This window comes from Dendrobates tinctorius, unplaced genomic scaffold (genome assembly GCF_039654945.1).
Source record: "Dendrobates tinctorius isolate UK_male_01 unplaced genomic scaffold, ASM3965494v1 ptg000030l, whole genome shotgun sequence".
Classification (NCBI taxonomy): Eukaryota; Metazoa; Chordata; class Amphibia; order Anura; family Dendrobatidae; genus Dendrobates; species Dendrobates tinctorius.
Genome location: NW_027361698.1, coordinates 27,378,841 through 27,398,302, shown reverse-complemented (window position 1 = coordinate 27,398,302; position 19,462 = coordinate 27,378,841). Strand labels below are relative to the sequence as shown.

At 42.9% G+C, this 19,462-nt stretch overlaps 1 protein-coding gene across 1 annotated transcript; it reads left to right on the top strand.

Moving 5' to 3' along the window:
* The first annotated feature begins 5,063 nt into the window (after positions 1–5,063).
* LOC141086053 (uncharacterized) lies at positions 5,064–7,059 on the top strand. The gene is made up of 2 exons (XM_073571769.1): positions 5,064–5,256; positions 5,367–7,059. The coding sequence occupies exon 2, from the start codon at positions 5,602–5,604 to the stop codon at positions 6,820–6,822; it is 1,221 nt and encodes a 406-aa protein (XP_073427870.1). The 5' UTR covers positions 5,064–5,256; positions 5,367–5,601; the 3' UTR covers positions 6,823–7,059.
* Positions 7,060–19,462: the final 12,403 nt, after the last annotated feature.

The following is a 19,462-nucleotide window of genomic DNA, read 5'->3' as shown; positions in this document are numbered from 1 at the left end:
TTAAAATGCACTGCTAAACTACAACTGCGTCCATAGCCCCGCCCTCTTATGACCAAAGCCCCACCCTTGTCACACCTCCATTCTCGCCCTGTCGGGCCATGGAAGAATGGCCTTGCTTGAAGCCGGTCCCGGGTGCAAAAAAGGTTGGGGACCACTGCTCTAGAAGATCCTTGGACAAAAAGAAATCTATTTTATTCATGATTTTCACATAAACAATGATTATCTACAAGAAATGCAGCAGCACACAGCACTAAAGTACACATGGACGTGGGGTGCATCCATTCTGAATGACTTTAAATAGAATCTTGTCACCTAATCTGAGAGCAGTATAACCTGATTCCACCAATGTGTCACTTACTGGACTGCTTGCTTCAGTTTTGATAAAATCACTGTTTTATCACTAATAAACCTGCTGCCTTGTAGTCCTCTATGGTCATGAGCTTTGTATAACCCTGCCCCCACCACTGATTGGCAGCTTTCTGTCTATGCACAGTGTACACACAAAGTTGCCAATCAGTGGTGTGGCTGGGGATATACTGAGCTCAGCATTCAAAGAAATTGTAGATCTGCATCAGATAATACAGTGATTTTATCAAAACTGCAGCAACCAGTTAAATAAGTGATACATTACTAAAATCAGAGACTCTGCCCTTACATTATGCTGCTCTGAGATGGGGTAGCAAAAACCCGGTGACAGATTCCCTTTCAAGTTATAAAGACTATGCCAATTGAATTGAGATACTTCTTTGCCAAATTGTGTACGCCCATCTGCCACTACAAACTAACAAACAGGTAAGATCCAGGACTCATGAAAAACATACTTAGACTGATGGGAGGAGAGCTCAGCCATTATGGAACAGACGCTACTGCAAAATGTATGCTACAAAAAAGAAATCAAAAGTGGCCAGAGCCTTCTACCAAAATGAAATGTTGTGTATGCAATAATATAAAAAGTGCAGCAGACACAGTGTGCGCTGACATATATTATAAGCGAACATTAATTATATACCTTTTGAACTGTTATATACATTACATAGATAGTAGTCCTTCCCACACATTTGCCCTTAGGTCAAAGTGAGGCCTTTCTGTTTTTTATTAGTGAGTTTAGCAGACATTAATCTAGTGTGTATCGCGGTTATCGTTTGCTCTGCTGTGCTGCTGGTTGGCACCATAGTGTTCCTAAGGAGTCTACATTGAATTCTAAGTCAGATGTACTGTGATTAGAATTTTTGTATTTATATGTGAGCTGACAGCCAACTCATGATTTATGCTAAAAAAAAGTTTACTATAAAATGCTACAGATGCTTAGATAAAGCTAATATAATGAATATACAGTACTGTATATCAGCAAGGTTTAAGAATAATTGATTGCAATGTTATAATCGCTACACGTGACATAACTACAGCTACATTGAGGCACAGTAAACAATGTATGGTATGGTAAATAATAATAAACATTTATAAATTATACATATTTTTAGCATTACATAGATCATTACATTAACCATCAAGATCTAATGAATAAATAATAATCTTATTCATATTTTCTTATAAATAAAGATCTTGTTATGTCAGTTAAGTTACGCAATCATATAAATTATACAGTGGGGAAAAAAGTATTTAGTCAGCCACCAATTGTGCAAGTTCTCCCACTTAAAAAGATGAGAGAGGCCTGTAACTGACATCATAGGTAGACCACAACTATGAGAGTCAAAATGAGAAAACAAATTCAGAAAATCACCTTGTCTGATTTGGCAAGATGTATTTTGCAAATTATGGTGGAAAATAAGTATTTGGTCACCTAAAAACATGCAAGATTTCTGGCTCTCACAGACCTGTAACGTCTTCTTTAAGAGGCTCCTCTGTCCTCCACTCATTATCTATAGTAATGGCATCTGTTTGTACTTGTTATCAGTATAAAAGACACCTATCCTCAACCTCAAACAGTCACACTCCAAACTCCACTATGGTGAAATCCAAAGAGCTGTCAAAGGACACTAGAAACAAAATTGTAGCCCTGCACCAGACTGGGATGACTGAATCTGCAATAGGCAAGCAACTTTCGGAGCAATAATAAGAAAATGGAAGACATACAAGACCACTGATAATCTCCCTCGATCTAGGGCTCCATGCAAGATTTCACCCCGGGGGATCAAAATGATCACAAGAATGGTGAGCAAAAATCCCAGAACCACACAGGGGGGCCTAGTGAAAGATCTGCATAGAGCTGGGACCACCGTAACAAAGGCTATCCTCAGTAACACACTACACCTCCAGGGACTCAGATCCTGCAGTGCCAGATGTGTCCCCCTGCTTAAGCCAGTACATGCCAAGGCCCATCTGAAGTTTGCTAGAGAGCATTTGGATTATCCAGAAGAGTATTGGGAGAATGTCATATGGTCTGATGAAACCAAAGTAGAACTGTTTGGTAGAAACAAAACTAGTCTTGTTTGGAGGAGACAGAATGCTGAGTTGCATCCAAAGAACACCATACCTACTGTGAAGCATGGGGGTGGCAACATTGTGTTTTGGGGCTGTTTCTCTGCAAAGGGACCAGGACGACTGATCCACATACATGAAAGAATGAATGGGGCCATATATTGAGAGATTTTGAGTGCAAATCTCCTTCCATCAGCAAGGGCATTGAAGATTAAACATGGATGGGTATTTCAGCATGATAATGATCCCAAGTACACCACCAGGGCGACGAAGGAGTGGCTTCATAAGAAGCATATGAAGGTCCTGGAGTGGCCTAGCCAGTCTCCAGATCTCAACCCCATAGAAAACCTTTGGAGGGATTTGAAAGTCTGTGTTGTCTAGCGACAGGCCCAAATCATCACTGCTATAGAGGAGTTCTGCATGGAGGAATGGGCCAACATACCACCAACAGTGTGTGCCAACCTCTGTCATTTCCAGCAAAGGATATATAACAAAATATTGAGATGAACTTTTGTTACTGACCAAGTACTTATTTTCCACCATAATTTGCAAACTAAATGTTGCTAAATCAGACAAGATGATTTTCTGGATTTGTTTTCTCATTTTGACTCTCATAGTTGTGGTCTACCTATGATGTCAATTGCAGGCCTCTCATCTTTTTAAGTAGAACTTGCAAAATTGGTGGCTGACTAAATATTTTTTTCGCCACAGTATATACATCCTTAATTAAACTTGCATGATGCAGCTATGGCTGAGGCTGGTTTCACATTTGCGTTTTTTAGCGCTGGAAAAAAACGCATACGTGCGCATGCGATTTTTCCCCTATATTTAACATGGGTGCGCATACCTGCGCACTTGTAAGCGCATGTATGCGATTTTCATGCGCTGCGTTTTTTTGGGGTGTGCGTTGGTATTTTCCAGACGCTGCATGTTGCATTTTTTGGCCCTTGAAAAAATCGCATGCGCACGTATGCGCACGTTTTGCGCTAAAAATGGCCATTATAGCCTATGGATGCGCATACGTGCGCACTGGCATGCGCAGGTATGCGCTTTTTTAGCGCAGCGTTTTTTGGGTGGTGTCCACTTTTTATCCTAGTTAGAATCTTCTAAAGTCCAAAAAAAAAAGGCTATATAAAGGAGGTGCCTGCCAAAACTCTGCCACTACTACACTAGACAGATTGAAGAGCAGACATTCAACCAAGAACCCATTATATCAGCGAAGAATGTGAGTATATTACATTATATGCCTGTCCTTTTAAATTATGTATGTACTAATGATTTTTATTATTTTTACATGCAGTATGTCTTCAGAATCCGAGTATTCCCCATCGCGGCAGGAATTGGCGCAAGCAGACCGTGAGGTGATTATTTTCGTGCATCTGGTAAGTATATCTGCTGCTTCTCCAAATCTCTTACGTTTTTTTCAACTTTCAGACATCGTCATCATCATCTGCGGACGGGAATAGTGAGGGCGAACAGCAGGAGCAGCGAAGCCAAGTCCCGGTGGTGATACGTAATGTAAGTATCAAATGATTTGTAATGTTTTTTTTTTTTTTTTATCTTCTATTTTTACTCTTTTTTTTTTTTCTTTTTTTGTAACTTTTTAGTCAATTTAAATTTGATTATTCTAATGAATGTGTTTTGTCTAGGTTCCACAACGGGATGAAGACGTCTACCTGGATAATGAGCAGCTCATCAGCCTGGTCCAGGAGCGTTCGCCGTTGTGGGACAGCCGTGACCGGCTGTACAAGGACAATGTGGTGACACGGCGGCTATGGAATGAGGTGGCCGCAGCGTTGATGGATGGCTGGGACAGTGCCACAGCATCCGCCAAAAAGGCGTTTAGTGAGTATTTCCCTGCTCTGTATTGTGCCGCAGTGACTGTTGTCCTTGACGGCACTGTTGGGTTTCGTGCTAGGCGTATTCTAGCAGGAAACCCAACAGTGTCATCGGGGTCTACAGTGACTGCTTTGAGTATTGTATTGCTACATTGTGCCGCAGTGACTGTTGTCCTTGACGGCACTGTTGGGTTTCGTGCTAGGCGTATTCTAGCAGGAAACCCAACAGTGTCATCGGGGTCTACAGTGACTGCTTTGAGTATTGTATTGCTACATTGTGCCGCAGTGACTGTTGTCCTTGACGGCACTGTTGGGTTTCGTGCTAGGCGTATTCTAGCAGGAAACCCAACAGTGTCATCGGGGTCTACAGTGACTGCTTTGAGTATTGTATTGCTACATTGTGCCGCAGTGACTGTTGTCCTTGACGGCACTGTTGGGTTTCGTGCTAGGCGTATTCTAGCAGGAAACCCAACAGTGTCATCGTGGTCTACAGTGACTGCTTTGAGTATTGTATTGCTACATTGTGCCGCAGTGACTGTTGTCCTTGACGGCACTGTTGGGTTTCGTGCTAGGCGTATTCTAGCAGGAAACCCAACAGTGTCATCGTGGTCTACAGTGACTGCTTTGAGTATTGTATTGCTACATTGTGCCGCAGTGACTGTTGTCCTTGACGGCACTGTTGGGTTTCGTGCTAGGTGTATTCTAGCAGGAAACCCAACAGTGTCATCGGGGTGTACAGTGACTGCTTTGAGTATTGTATTGCTAAATTGTGAAGCAGTGACTGTTGTACTTGACGGCACTGTTTTTTTTTATCAACAGTGGACAAAGTCCGAACACGTTGGCGTTCGATCAAGGACCGCTTCAACAGTGATGTTCGTGCTGAGGGCCAGGTTCGCAGTGGATCTGCGTCAAGGACCAGAACTAGATACCGTCACTATCACGCGTTGCAGTTCCTAAGACCGGTCCTTGCCACAAGATCGTAAGTATTATACATTTTGGGTTTTTATTTTTATTAATCTGTGTTTTTCTAATCCACAGCTGATGCTTCTTGTAAAGGCATGGTAGTAATGATTTTCCTTTCTTCCACAGCACCTGGAGCAGCACCCTGCAACCTGGCCCTGGAGCGGTCCTTCGTCGGACGTCCTCTGACCCGTCCCAGCCATCCGACAGCCAGGAAGCACCTTGCAGGTCCCACACACACACAGCTGGTGACCAGGAAGCTGGGCCATCAGGTGTTCCCCTGTCCCAGGTCTCTGCCACTGGTTATGCGGGCACTACCCGCCAGCGGCAGAGGGCCTTGGACAGGAATGTCTTGCCCGAGTTTATGCATTTGAGCGAGACATTTAATTCCAGCCTCAAGTCACTGTCCGACAGAGTTGAAAGCGGTTTTGCACTGATGGAACGTGGTTTTAACCACTTTGAACACCGCTTCAATTCTGTAGAACAGCGCCTTGACCGTCTGGAGGCCGACCTCAACAGACCAGCACACCATTTTTTTAGTAAGATTGAAAAGGGCATGGCGGAACACCTTAGTCCTGATCAACAGCTGAATGTGCTGCAGGCCTGCAACAATGCTTTCTTGCAGGCTATGCAGCATAATCGGTACGGTCAGCAGTCAGTGGTGTCCTTTCCACCTGTGCCACCATTGACTCGCTTCACCTCACTACCGACTTGTGCTGCATACCACTGCACGGACACCTCTCTTCAAAGGCTGGACACCCACCGTTACACCACCACAAGTCTGAGTGCAGCTGGTCACTTCACCGACACCACCATGGCAAGCGCTGCTCCTGTCTGGAGCACCACCGCAAATCCCATGCATGCGTGGAGCTCAGCCACCACTAGGCAAACATGGAACAGCCCTGCCGCTACAACAACATGTAGTAGCCCTGCCACCACCACTCTGCAAACCTGGGCCATCACTGCCGCCACCAGTCCTCCTGCAAGGACGAGCACTGACCAAGAAGAGCAGCATCAGCCACCTCAGCAGCAGCAGCCAACTCAGCAGACGCCACCTCAGCAGCAGCAGCCACCTCAGCAGCAGCCGCCACCTCAGCAGCAGCAGCAACCACCTCAGCAGCAGCCGCCACCTCAGCAGCAGCAGCAACCACCTCAGCAGCAGCAACCACCTCAGCAGCAGCTGCCACCTCAGCAGCAGCCGCCACCTCAGCAGCAGCCGCCACCTCAGCAGCAGCCGCAACCTCTGCAGCAGCAGCCGCCACCTCAGCAGCAGCAGCCATACCAGCAGACGGGGGACCTACATTCCATATTTGCCCCTACTTCAAGGCGAAATCAATCAAGGCGGGCATTGGGCCAAAGTCGGTCCAGGCACACAAGCCTACGGCGACATGCCATTACAACTAATGTAACTGAACAGATTTCCTCTCCTACAAGTGTTCCAAGTTTAATTCCCTTAACTGGACTACCTTCCCCCACAAGTTTTGTTGCCCCTTCCCCTCAAACACCGTCTTCAACTGCAAGTGTTGCATATTCCCTGCACACCCCCAAATTGAAACCATCTGCCCCCAAACGCCGTAAAAAATAATTTTTAAATTTTTTTTTTGTGATAAAAAATAAATTTACATTTGTGGTTCACCATTAATAAGTTTCATTAATGTTGTTTGCGCCGCTCACACACACTGATGGGTAAATACATGTTAAAAACCAACCCAAGGGCTAGTATAGTCATATGTGAAATAACATGGACTAGTATAGTCATTCAAAGGCCTAGTGTAATAACTCTAGTTTTACCAAATAGAATCTGGTTTCATGAAAAACAAATTGTTGAAACTTGTCTAAAAAATAAAGTTTCTTTCTAGTTTCACCACTTTGTTTTTGGTGAAACAAGATGCTAGTTGTTTAAAATGCTAGTTGTTAAAAATCGAGTTATTACAGTAGGCCTTGGTATGACTATACTAGGCCGTGGTATTTCACATATACTACTAGCCCCAAGGCCTAGTATACTCATATTTGAAATACCACGGCCTAGTATAGTCATTCCAAGGCCTAGTGTAATAACTCTAGTTTTACAAAATAGAATCTGGTTTCATGAAAAACAAACTGTTGAAACTTGTCTAAAAAATAAGTTTCTTTCTAGTTTCACCAGTTTGTTTTTGGTGAAACAAGATGCTAGTTGTTAAAAATCGAGTTATTACAGTAGGCCTTGGTATGACTATACTAGGCCGTGGTATTTCACATATACTACTAGCCCCAAGGCCTAGTATACTCATATTTGAAATACCACGGCCTAGTATAGTCATTCCAAGGCCTAGTGTAATAACTCTAGTTTTACAAAATAGAATCTGGTTTCATGAAAAACAAACTGTTGAAACTTGTCTAAAAAATAAGTTTCTTTCTAGTTTCACCAGTTTGTTTTTGGTGAAACAAGATGCTAGTTGTTAAAAATCGAGTTATTACAGTAGGCCTTGGTATGACTATACTAGGCCGTGGTATTTCACATATACTACTAGCCCCAAGGCCTAGTATACTCATATTTGAAATACCACGGCCTAGTATAGTCATTCCAAGGCCTAGTGTAATAACTCTAGTTTTACAAAATAGAATCTGGTTTCATGAAAAACAAACTGTTGAAACTTGTCTAAAAAATAAGTTTCTTTCTAGTTTCACCAGTTTGTTTTTGGTGAAACAAGATGCTAGTTGTTAAAAATCGAGTTATTACAGTAGGCCTTGGTATGACTATACTAGGCCGTGGTATTTCACATATACTACTAGCCCCAAGGCCTAGTATACTCATATTTGAAATACCACGGCCTAGTATAGTCATTCCAAGGCCTAGTGTAATAACTCTAGTTTTACAAAATAGAATCTGGTTTCATGAAAAACAAACTGTTGAAACTTGTCTAAAAAATAAGTTTCTTTCTAGTTTCACCAGTTTGTTTTTGGTGAAACAAGATGCTAGTTGTTAAAAATCGAGTTATTACAGTAGGCCTTGGTATGACTATACTAGGCCGTGGTATTTCACATATTACTATACTACTAGCCCCAAGGCCTAGTATACTCATATTTGAAATACCACGGCCTAGTATAGTCATTCAAAGGCCTAGTGTAATAACTTTTAATGGAGCAGATTACATTCATCCACTCAATGCTGACTTGTATTCCCCATGGACTTTCATTGGGGTTGGGTTTTGAGTGTTGTGTTTTGAGAAAATCACATACTTTGTTTTAAACTATTTTCACAATTTTATCTTGAAAAAAAATGGTTTCCTGATTCATGGCCTGCAGCTTTGCTCATTCCAATATATTTAACGCAGACTAGCAATGCTGCATTTTAACTCGTATGTGTATTTACCTGCCCAGGTGTGTGAACATAATAAAATTCAGTTATACATGGGAAGTTTTTTAATTAATCGGAGTTTAAAAAATATAGTGCACTCAGTAATGGTATCAAATAAGGATTTTTATTACCATAAACAACAACATTACACCATTTCATCTTGCCAGTGCACCCGTCCTACATCAGAAATAAAGTAGGCCGCAAATTTGTCCCTCATTTGGCCAACTTCAACGGATGACCTGAGAGTGTGCTGAGTGAATTCAGGCAATGGGTTAGGAGCATCATCGTCCAGTTCAAAGGTCGGGTGCTCTTTAGCCATCACAAAGTTATGTAGAACCACACAGGCCTTCACCACCTCATCGACTGTTTCAAGTTTAAGATTAATGGCCGTGCCCAGAATTCGCCATCTGGAAACAAGAATCCCAAAAGCACACTCGACAGTTCTTCTGGCCCTGGTCAGCCTGTAATTAAAAATTTTTTTGGTGTGGTCCAAGTCCCGGCTGGAGTAGGGTTTCAGTAAGTTTCCGCACATTTGAAAAGCCTCATCGCCAACCATTACAAAGGGCAGTGGCGGAGCTTCGGTGTGAGGAAGAGGCCGTGGCATAGGGAAATTAAATTGGTTGCCATACAACCTCCGGCCCATGTCTGAGTTTTTAAAAGCCTGCGAGTCATTACCACGGCCAAATGCTCCAATGTCCACTGCTACAAACATACATCCGGCATCCGCAATTGCAATGAGTACTATTGAAAAGTACTTTTTGTAATTATAGTACTCAGATCCCGTTCTTTGGGGTTTGATGATCCGTATGTGTTTCCCATCAACAGCTCCCAAACAGTTGGGAAAATTGCATACTGTCCAGAATTTGTCAGCAATTTCCATCCACTTTTCAGCGGTGGGCAGGGGCATAAATTCTGGGCAAAGAACATTCCAGAGAGCCCGGCAGGTGTCAGCAACAATTCCAGACAAGGTAGAGATTCCAATACGGTACTGGAAGTGTAGTGAGGATAGGGTTTCTCCAGTCGCCAGGAATCTGTGAACAGACAAAGAAGTAAAATTAATATTTATGTATATTATTTTTAAAAACTATAAAAAAAATATTAGTACATTCACGAAAACTAATTACCCAAGGTTTTGAATACTAAATTTACAAAAAAAAACATCAGACCACACCCCTTTGTTTTTAAAACATACCGTAATGTCACCAGTAGCCGTTCCTCAGGAGGAATCGCACGACGGAGCTGTGTGTCCTGTCTCCGGATGGATTGTTGGACACGAGCAAGCAAATCCATGAAACTTTCGTGGGACATCCGGATATAATCAGTAAATTTCTCCGGGTTTGCACGTAGCTCGCTGTAGAGGGTGTGGTATGCCCCACGGCTCTCCCGGAGTTCAACAATCGGATGTATCCACAAACGCCGCCGTCTTCGCTGCCTCTCTCTCTTCCTTTGTTCATGGCAAGCAACTGCATACGCCTGAGCCATCGCGATGTCCAAATCCAAGTTGAAGTGAAAACTCTTCCAGCGCAGATCCATGGTCACGAGAAGAATCAAGCAAATGTGAAGAATACTGTAGACAGGGTGTATATATATTAACATACCACACCCACAATGAAGTCCCATTGGTCTTGTGTGTTGTTGAATGGTTGTTTTTTCTTTTTTGTGGGGTTTTTCCAAAATCTGTAAAAAAACGCAAACGCACAAAAAACGCATACAAACGCGCAAAAACGCTGCGTTTTTTTCCTGCATGCGCATTAAAATGCTGGAAAAAAACGCAGCGTTTGTATGCATTTGTATGCGTTTTTTTAATGCGTTTTTTTGCGGGAAAAACGCGCTGCAAAAAAAAGCAAGTGTGAAACTAGCCTGAGACATACACACGCACTCCATAGTGTCACATCGGATCAATATCTCATTTTGCCTTTATTTGACATGCAATTCATTCTTTGCATGACAGAGGTATGGTTTAAAAACAAGATATAATAGATGCTTCACGTTTAAAAAATTAATCAATGTAGAAACCAGGTTTTCCCACCAAAGTAAGTGATTGAACCTGAATGCCTCTGATGACTAGAGGTCATCACAAGCAAGTTACAAGCAGGGGTGTAAGGCTCGTGGGTGCAGAGGATGCGACTGTGACTGGGCCCATGCGGAGGGCGAGCCGCCGATGCTAGCAACTATTTCAACTGGTTGTACATCCAGGGAGGCACATTTAGCTGAAACATATTGTGACGCAGAAACCCGCCGGGTCCCCGCATTGCAATACATAATGCTGGACAATCAGAGACTGGCAGCTGATGTTGGCTTGAAAGTCACTGGCTGCACATGGCAGTGACATCATGTGCTGAAGTCAGCAGCTGGCTATAGAAGAGGATTCCACGCTTCATGGGAGCAGGGAAGCGTGAGTAGAATTGTTTATTTTTTATATTTGTTGGAGAAAAGCTGCAGAACAGGGACATTATTACAAAAAGCCCAGCATGTGGCACATTATACCAGGATGGAGGGCTTTTATTACTGGAAGTGGTCCAGGATAGGAGACATTATACCAGGATGGAGGGCACATATTACTGGAAGGAGTCCAGGATAGGAGATATTATACCAGGATGGAGGGCATATATTACTGCAAGAAGTCCAGGATAGGAGACATTATACCGGGATGGAGGGCAGATATTACTGGAAGGAGTCCAGGATAGGAGATATTATACCAGGATAGAGGGCATATATTACTGGAAGGGGTCCATAATGGGAGACATTTTGCCATAATAGGGGTCATTTATTACTGTAAGGGATCCAGGATAGGAGATATTATACCAGGAAAGGGGACATATATAACTGGAATGGGCCTAGGATGGGGAATATATATTACCAAAAGGGACCCAGGATGGGGACATTATACCAGAAAGAGGCCGAGAATGGAGGACATTATATCAGGAAAAGGGAAACATTTTATAAGAGGCCCAGGATGGGGGACATTATACCATGAAAAGGCCAACGGTGTAGGACATTATATCTGGAAGGGTCGCAGGATGGGTGATATTATTATAGGAAGGGGAACAGGATAGGGGACATTATTACAGGATGGGGGGTATTGTTAAATGAGAGGGTGAACACATATGTCTTCACAGGATCTTTAACTCTACAATGGCTCATACATCTGACAAACCTGCAGATGGGAGCCCAGGTCCACATTTTGCAGCAGGGCCCATCGGAATCTAGTTACACAACTATTTACTAGTGATAAAGCATCATTTATATATTCCATACATATATTTCCTTTGCGTTTCATATAGAATATTGAAAAGAAACTAATTTTGGCATTCACCCTTCACCTTCCCTTCCCTGTTAAATAGTGTTACAGAGATTGCTAAACTTTCCTTCATGAATTGACCTTCTATCTCAGGCCAACCATACATTACATGCATGCTCGATCCCAAGCAGCTGCTTCCATACATGGCTCTTCAACAGCTGCCGCCTTCACGGGAGAAAATATGATGCCCAAGGCAAGTTGCGCTTTCCTAGAAGATTGAGGCCCCATATAAGCCTTGCTTTTCTTTGCTTTGTTTATAGTGCTTAATGCACATCATTTAAAGTAAATGCAATTTTTTAACAAGATGCTGACAGATCTTGGTTTTGTATTGGATTTGTAAGTTTAGCCATTAAAGTTGACATTTAGAGTGGTTGTTGGTATATAGAACTATAAGATCTTGTATTTAGATCCAAGTATACAACTAGAAATTGCAAGTTAGCATTTATGGCACTGTTTAAATAATTTAATTTACTTATGACCTATATACCAAAACAATAATACTGCTTTTCTTAAGAAACTTCCTATTTTAGTACCAAGTGCAGAGTAACATATTGTACACACCTGCAAGGCAAGCAGTAGAACATCTTGTAACATAATTTCATATGAGTTTCCAGATGTACAAATTGCATAAACAGTGCTAAAAGGAAGGCAGTCACTGAAATAAATACAACAGCACCTTTTAAGGCCCCGTTACACATAACGATGTCCCAGCGATCCCACCAACGATCCGACATGGATGGGATCGCTGGGACATTGTTAGGCCGATCACTGGTGAGCTGTCACATAGACAGCCCCTCCAGCGATCAGGACCAGCGAGCAAGCTGGTTTCCAATGTAAACAGCGGGTATCTAAGAGCCGCGCGGCTCTTGGATACCCGCTGTTTACCCTGGATACCAGCATGCACGTTGGTATCCAATGTAAACATCGGGTAACTAAGAGCCGCGCGGCTCTTGGACATCGTCTGTTTACCCTAGATACCAGCGTGCATGCTGGTATCCAATGTAAACATTGGGTAACTAAGAGCCGCGCGGCACTTAGTTATCCCATGTTTACGTTGTTAACCAGCGTCTGGTGTCGCTGATCGCTGGTCTCTCACTGTCACACGCAGCGATGCGTCCTGGCCAGCGGGAGACCAACGATCAAAAAATGGCCCAGGATGATCGTGCATGATCAGCGATATCCGGCAGGGGGGCCAGTCGCTGATCCCCGTCACACACAGCGATATCGCTGGAGAGATCGCTGATGCGTCACAAAATCAGCGATCTTGCTGTGTGAGATGGGGCCCTTAGTCTTACCCTAGTGTTCCTCAACTCCAGTCTTCAAGTACCACCAAGAGGTCATGCTTTAAGGATTTCCTTATTATTTCTGGGTGATTGTTCTATCATCTGTACAATATTAAGGAAACCGTAAAAACATGACCTGTCGGTGGCTTTTGAGGATCGGAGATGGGAAACACTGTCTTAGACGATACAATATAAAGTAGAGCGCCACAGCATTTGTATGTCCTACACCCAGTAAAGATGGAGGGACAGTGAGTGTCCAGTGAACAGGATTGTGTGAATGACACTCTGGACATAGCCTTGAGGAAAACATAGCTGAGAGCTTGATTAGTCATGGGTTATAAAAGAGTTAATGAGAATGATACTTGGTAATAAGGGTGGGAAAGACACTAATTGCTCTCAGTCTCAGAGTAATGCCGTTTCTATGTAGGCCTCACCACTAGCGGCAGTTTCACAATGGCCTCCACAGGAGGTATGTGGATAATGGTATTTATTGACCACTGATTGCACACTACATTTCTGGCAAATGTTATATGGTGTGTAATTACTAAGAAATGCATGCTTTAAAGTAAGTAAATTACCATTAAGTCTTACCTGACTAAAAGAAATTACTAACTTTAGAATAAAGGTACTGTCACACTAAGCGATATCGCTAGCAATATCGCTATAACTTGTGACGTTATAGCGATATTGCTAGCGATATCGCTGTGTGTGATACTTACCTGCAACCCGCTCCCCCGCTGGTTATCGCTGATCGCGCGAGAACAGGCTGGACTGTTTCTCGTCGTCAGCTTACTGCGGCGCTTCCTGCTGTGACGACGAGCGATGCGTGGACGCGGGCGGGAGGACGCAGGATCGCCTGGTGTGACAGATAAGTAGCAACCTCCATCCCCAGCGATGTCGCTGGTGAGATCTGCCTGTGTGGCAGCTCACTAGCGACCACTTAGCGATGCACCAGCGATCCTGACCATGTCATATCGCTGGTCGGGATCGCTGGTACATCGCTAAGTGTGACAGTACCTTTAAACGTGTATATTTTCTGGTTGGTTTTACCATTTGTCCTTCGATTGTGCAGATCTCTTGTAGTCGCTCTAGTTCTTCTGTGGATTTGAGCTGTTTGCACTTTGACATTTATTACAAAGGTATGTGAAATAGGCAATTAGTCCATCCACCAATCATAGAATCATAGAGTCATAGAATCATAGAATCGTAGAGTTGGAAGGGACCTCCTGGGCCTTCTGGTCCAACCCCCTGCTAAAAGCAGGATTCGCTAAATCATCCCAGTCAGATGTCTGTCCAGCCTCTGTTTGAAGACTTCCATTGAAGAACTTACCACTTCTCGTGGCAGCATGTTCCACTCATTGATCACACTGTCAAAAAGTTTTTTCTAATATCTAATCTGTGTCTCCTCCCATTCAGTTTCATCCCATTGCTTCTAGTCTTTCCTTGTGCAAATGAGAATAAAGTTGATCCTTCTACAATGTGACAACCCTTTAGATATTTGTAGACAGCTATTAAGTCTCCTCTCAGTCTTCTCTTTTGCAAACTAAACATTCCCAAATCCTGCAACCTTTCCTCATAAGACAGGGTTTGCAGACCGCTCACCATTCTGGTCGCTCTTTTCTGAACTTGCTCCAGTTTGTTGATGCGTTTTTTAAAATGTGGTGCCCAAAACTGGACACAATATTCCACAAGACTGAAGAAAAAAAACAATTTCAGAACATGGACATGTCATGATCCAGTTTTGGATCTGTGGCAGATTTGACGTTTCATATTAAAACTTTTTTCCTTTCAGGCCATCGGGGGTTAATGTCAGTTTTTCCCCCCGGTGGCCGCTGGGGTAATTACATTGCTGCTGAGTTTGCTGATGCAGGTGGTGACCACTCCCACCATCCTTTAAAAGGTCACCTGATACATCAGCTGAATGTTGGAGATACAGGTCCTTTTGGATACCAACCATGCTGAAGACAGGAGGTTGCTGGTGCAGTGGTGCTTCATCTGAATGCTGTGATCTGGTGCCTTACTCTGCTGTGCGGTGCATTGCAGCAGAGAAAGCTAAGTGCTGTTTTTGTGTTTCCTATTCCCTGTGTTGGTTGTCTTACCTTACCTTGTCTAAGAGCAGCGGTGGGACCAGTGTCTTCACTTGCCAATTCCCTACTTAGGAATAGGAGCAGGGCAAGTGAAGGTTTAGGTATCCTGCTCGGTGATGGGTTGAAAAAAGCCATATAGGGACGGTAGTAAGAGCAGGGCACATCCTCATGTGAGTGCAGGAGGTGTCCATTCCCCCGGTCCCTATCGCAGGGCCCACCATTGTTAAAGTTTTCCTTGGTGTCCCCTGGTGTGTTTTTTGTTTTGCTGTTTAGTGACCAACCGATTGGTGGGTTGTGTCACACTGGGCCAGTTACTTCGTGTCAGGACATTATGGTGGAGGTCATCTGCTTGACCCAAGAATAGAGAGTGTCTCTGTAAAGGTAGTGTCACACACAGATTTTTTTTTAGAAAAATCCCACTTTAGTTTTACATGCAGCTTCTTTTAGCAAATTCCAGAAATTGGTTACAAAATTGGAAAGAGTAAAGGAAGGACTTAAGATTCTTCTTCTGGCTTTAAAAAATTCTCTACATCTGAGCTTCAATAGAAGGACTGTATTGCAAAACTTAGATTTGCTTTGTATTTGACAGCATAAAAAGCACAATTTGAGTTGTTTTTTTTATATGTTCACAGTATTTCCAGGTGTTAGGCAATGATAAATGATCCACGTGCAAAGCTGAATATATTATTTTAAAGGCATTAACTTGTTTTCTTATGAAGAATGGAAAAAAAGCAGATCAAAGTCAACTATGAACATACAACAGCTCGTTTAATTGAGGATTATGGGGGATGGTCATAACAATAGGAAAAAACATTCAAAATACATACATACATTAGCTATAAAACAATATGAGACCATTGAACATATAATATATGTTATCTAAGCTGTGATTTTAAGTAATCCTTTTATTTTGTGCGGTCATTGATAGATATGTTATTTGTTCTATCATGCAGCATCAAATGTATATGCTAGAAGCCTCCAAAATATTATAACCTGTAAAAAACCCCCCACAAAGGATAAAGTATGCAAAAAACAAAAAATTCAATGCACATAAAATGTATAAAAACATACACAGTAAATATATAAAAAGTATCCTAATCGAGCATGGAAGTCACAACAACAGGGCAGAAAGTCCTAAAAAGTTCTCTGTTAAGGGGGCTTCACACATAGCGATATCGCTAGCAATATCGCCAAAGCGTCACCGATTTTGTGACGCAGCAGCGATATTGCTAGCGATATCGCTGTGTGTGATACTTACCTCTGACTGGCTCCCCTGCTGGCTATCGCTGAACGTTCTGGACTGTTTCTTGTCGGCCGCTTCCTGCTGGGCTTCCTGCTGGCGCCGACGAGCAACGCGTGGACGCTGGTGGGAGGACGTCTTCATCACCGCATCTGACAGGTAAGTAACGACCGCCGACCGCTGCTACGTCGCTGGTGAGATCTGCCTGTTTGGCAGCTCACTAGCGACCATTTAGCAATGCACCAGCGATCCTGACCGGGTCGTATTGTGGTCGGGATCGCTGGTGCATCGCTAAATGTGACGGGACCCTAAGAAGGCAAAATAAATACAGTCTCATGCTGCTAACCCAGATAAGATCGTACACTAGCCCCATTAGGCTCCCCGCGACAGGATTGCGGGGAACCAAAGGAATACCATGAACCCAAGAGTCTTCACAAGGCCCTCATTGCTAATATCTTGGTACTCCTAGGAGCTTTAAACAAGACTGAGATTTTCATTGTACACTGAAATACTACTATTGCTGTATATAGTGCGGTGGAATTGCATGATATAATATTAGCAATTGGGCATTCGCTGCCTTAAAAAATAAGAGATAAAAAAAAAGTTTTAAAAATAGGAAAAAAATATAAAAATTTGAATTACTCCCTTTTTTCCACATTAAAAACAAATACGTAAAAAAAAATCATAATTGAGCACTTTCAAGTGGTATGGATTCCTTGGGACACATAAGGGGTAAAAAGTGACTGTTAATGAACACAGCTATGAAAAGTAGTTCATGTAGTTGACGTTGATTTAGAAATGTTCTTTATTGCCTTCTCTCCACTTCTTTCCATGTCACTGTCCTGTCCTTTCTTAGTTTGTGCTTAAATGAATAGTAATTATGAGATGTGAACACTTTAGTGTGGAGTTCAGGCTGGTGAGCATTGTTCTCCTGAAGATAGAACTTGCGACAATTAAGAATTTCTTTCAGAAAACACTAAGTATCATGGACTTAAAATATTCACAATGTTTTATAGTTTACATAGTAAGGTAGTTAGCAAGGCCAAAAAAAAGACATTTGTCCATCCAGTTCAGCCTATTTTCCGTCAGAATTAATCCCCAGATCTACGTCCTTCTAATTGTTAAACCGCATCTGTCACCTTTCGGTCCAAGTTTCCAACTTATCCAGATCCTTCTGTAGCAGAATACCATCTTCTCTTGTATTGACTGCTTTACATAGTTTTGTATCATCTGCAAATATCGATATTTTACTGTGCAAACCTTTACATGTTTGAGGCATGTCATTTCAGTATTAGATTTTTAAACTTTTTACTAAAGTTTGTAAGTTTTGTAACACATAAGTTCACAAAATGCTGAATGTTGACTGTTGTGAATTCCACTATCACCACCTACTGGTCTTCAGCAGATAGACATCAACTACTGAGTCAGCTCGTATGACCACTTATGCCCTTGAATTAAACAGCTGTTGTTATTATCATGAACTTGAGCAACTCCTAGTGTGTAAAATGGCTATGATACAAAAGAAAGGGAGAGAAACTGTACGGGCCATTAACCTTGACTTTAACAAGTTGTGAGGGCACCGATATAATATCTCTATCACCAAGCACAAAATTACAAAGTAGACACTCAATAAATAGTTTCGGCATTTACTTGAACTCGGTCTGATACATTGATTTGTTACCTTTATGCTGCATAAATGTAAGTAATATTTGCATTTTGTCAGGAAACTTGCTTGTTCTTCGTGAAATACACAGAACTGGTATGTGCTATGACAAAATAGACAATTACTGGAAACAGGCAGGCCCTGTTGGTGAATAGCAAATGGAGACAAATTCACAGCCCTAAGGGAAACCGGGAGTGAAATAATCAGTGTAACCGATACATCCCTCCTAATTAAGTTGTGATCCTTTGGCAGCACTTGAAACAAATCAGGACTGTACTCTCGTTTTGCAGCAGGTGCTGAATGACTAAAGTCCCATCACACACAGCGAGATCGCTGCTGAGTCACAAGTTTTGTGACGCAACAGCGATCTCACCAGTGAGATCGCTGTGTGTGACACTTAGCAGTGACCTGTGTCAAGTATAGCGTGGCACTGCCACAAGGTGCACAAGTAGGTTACCCAGACCCAAGTGAATAATAATTTCCTTATGGAATATATTGCATCTAATTGAATTACCAGCACAGCACACCTTAAGGGTATGCCTACACCATATTTGGAAGCAGGAACTTACAAAAAATGATTTTGCTCGTGGACATACGTTTGTTCATACTATATAGACAGCAGTTGGACTGACGAAGGCCAAGTGTAGGCCGAAACGTCTTTTTGTAGGACTGCACATAAATAAAAACTTCACTTAAAAAGGACAATTCAGTTGAGTGCCAAGTTACTTTATTATTATTTACTTTTCAGTGACCGTCCCCCCTGCCGGGTATCACTGATCGTCCTCGAATGGCCAGGACATTTTTTTGATCGCTGGTCTCCCGCTGGCCAGCGAGCTGGAGCTGGTAACCAAGGTTAACATCGGGTTTCTAAGCGCCGCGTGGTGCTTAGAAACCCGATGTGTACGTTAGATACCAGCGCACTGGTAACCAAGGTACACATCGGGTTTCTAAGCGCCGCGCGGCGCTTAGAAACCCAATGTGTACCTTGGTTACCAGCTCCCTGCACCAGCGCGCTGGTATCTTAACGTACACTGCGGGTAACTAAGCGACGTGCGTCGCTTGTTACCCGCATGTCGCTGTCCTGATCGCTGGTGAAGGTGCCTGTTTGGCAGCTCACCAGCGATTATGTAGCGACACACCAGCGATACTGACAAGTTCATATCATTGTCGGGATCGCTGGTGAGTCGCTATGTGTGACAGGGCCCTAACTGTAAAGTTTACATCAAAGTAAGTCAGGCTAAGGGTATGTGCACACGCTGCGGATTCGTGTGCGGATTTTTCCACGCAGAATCCGCAGGTAAAATGACCTGCATT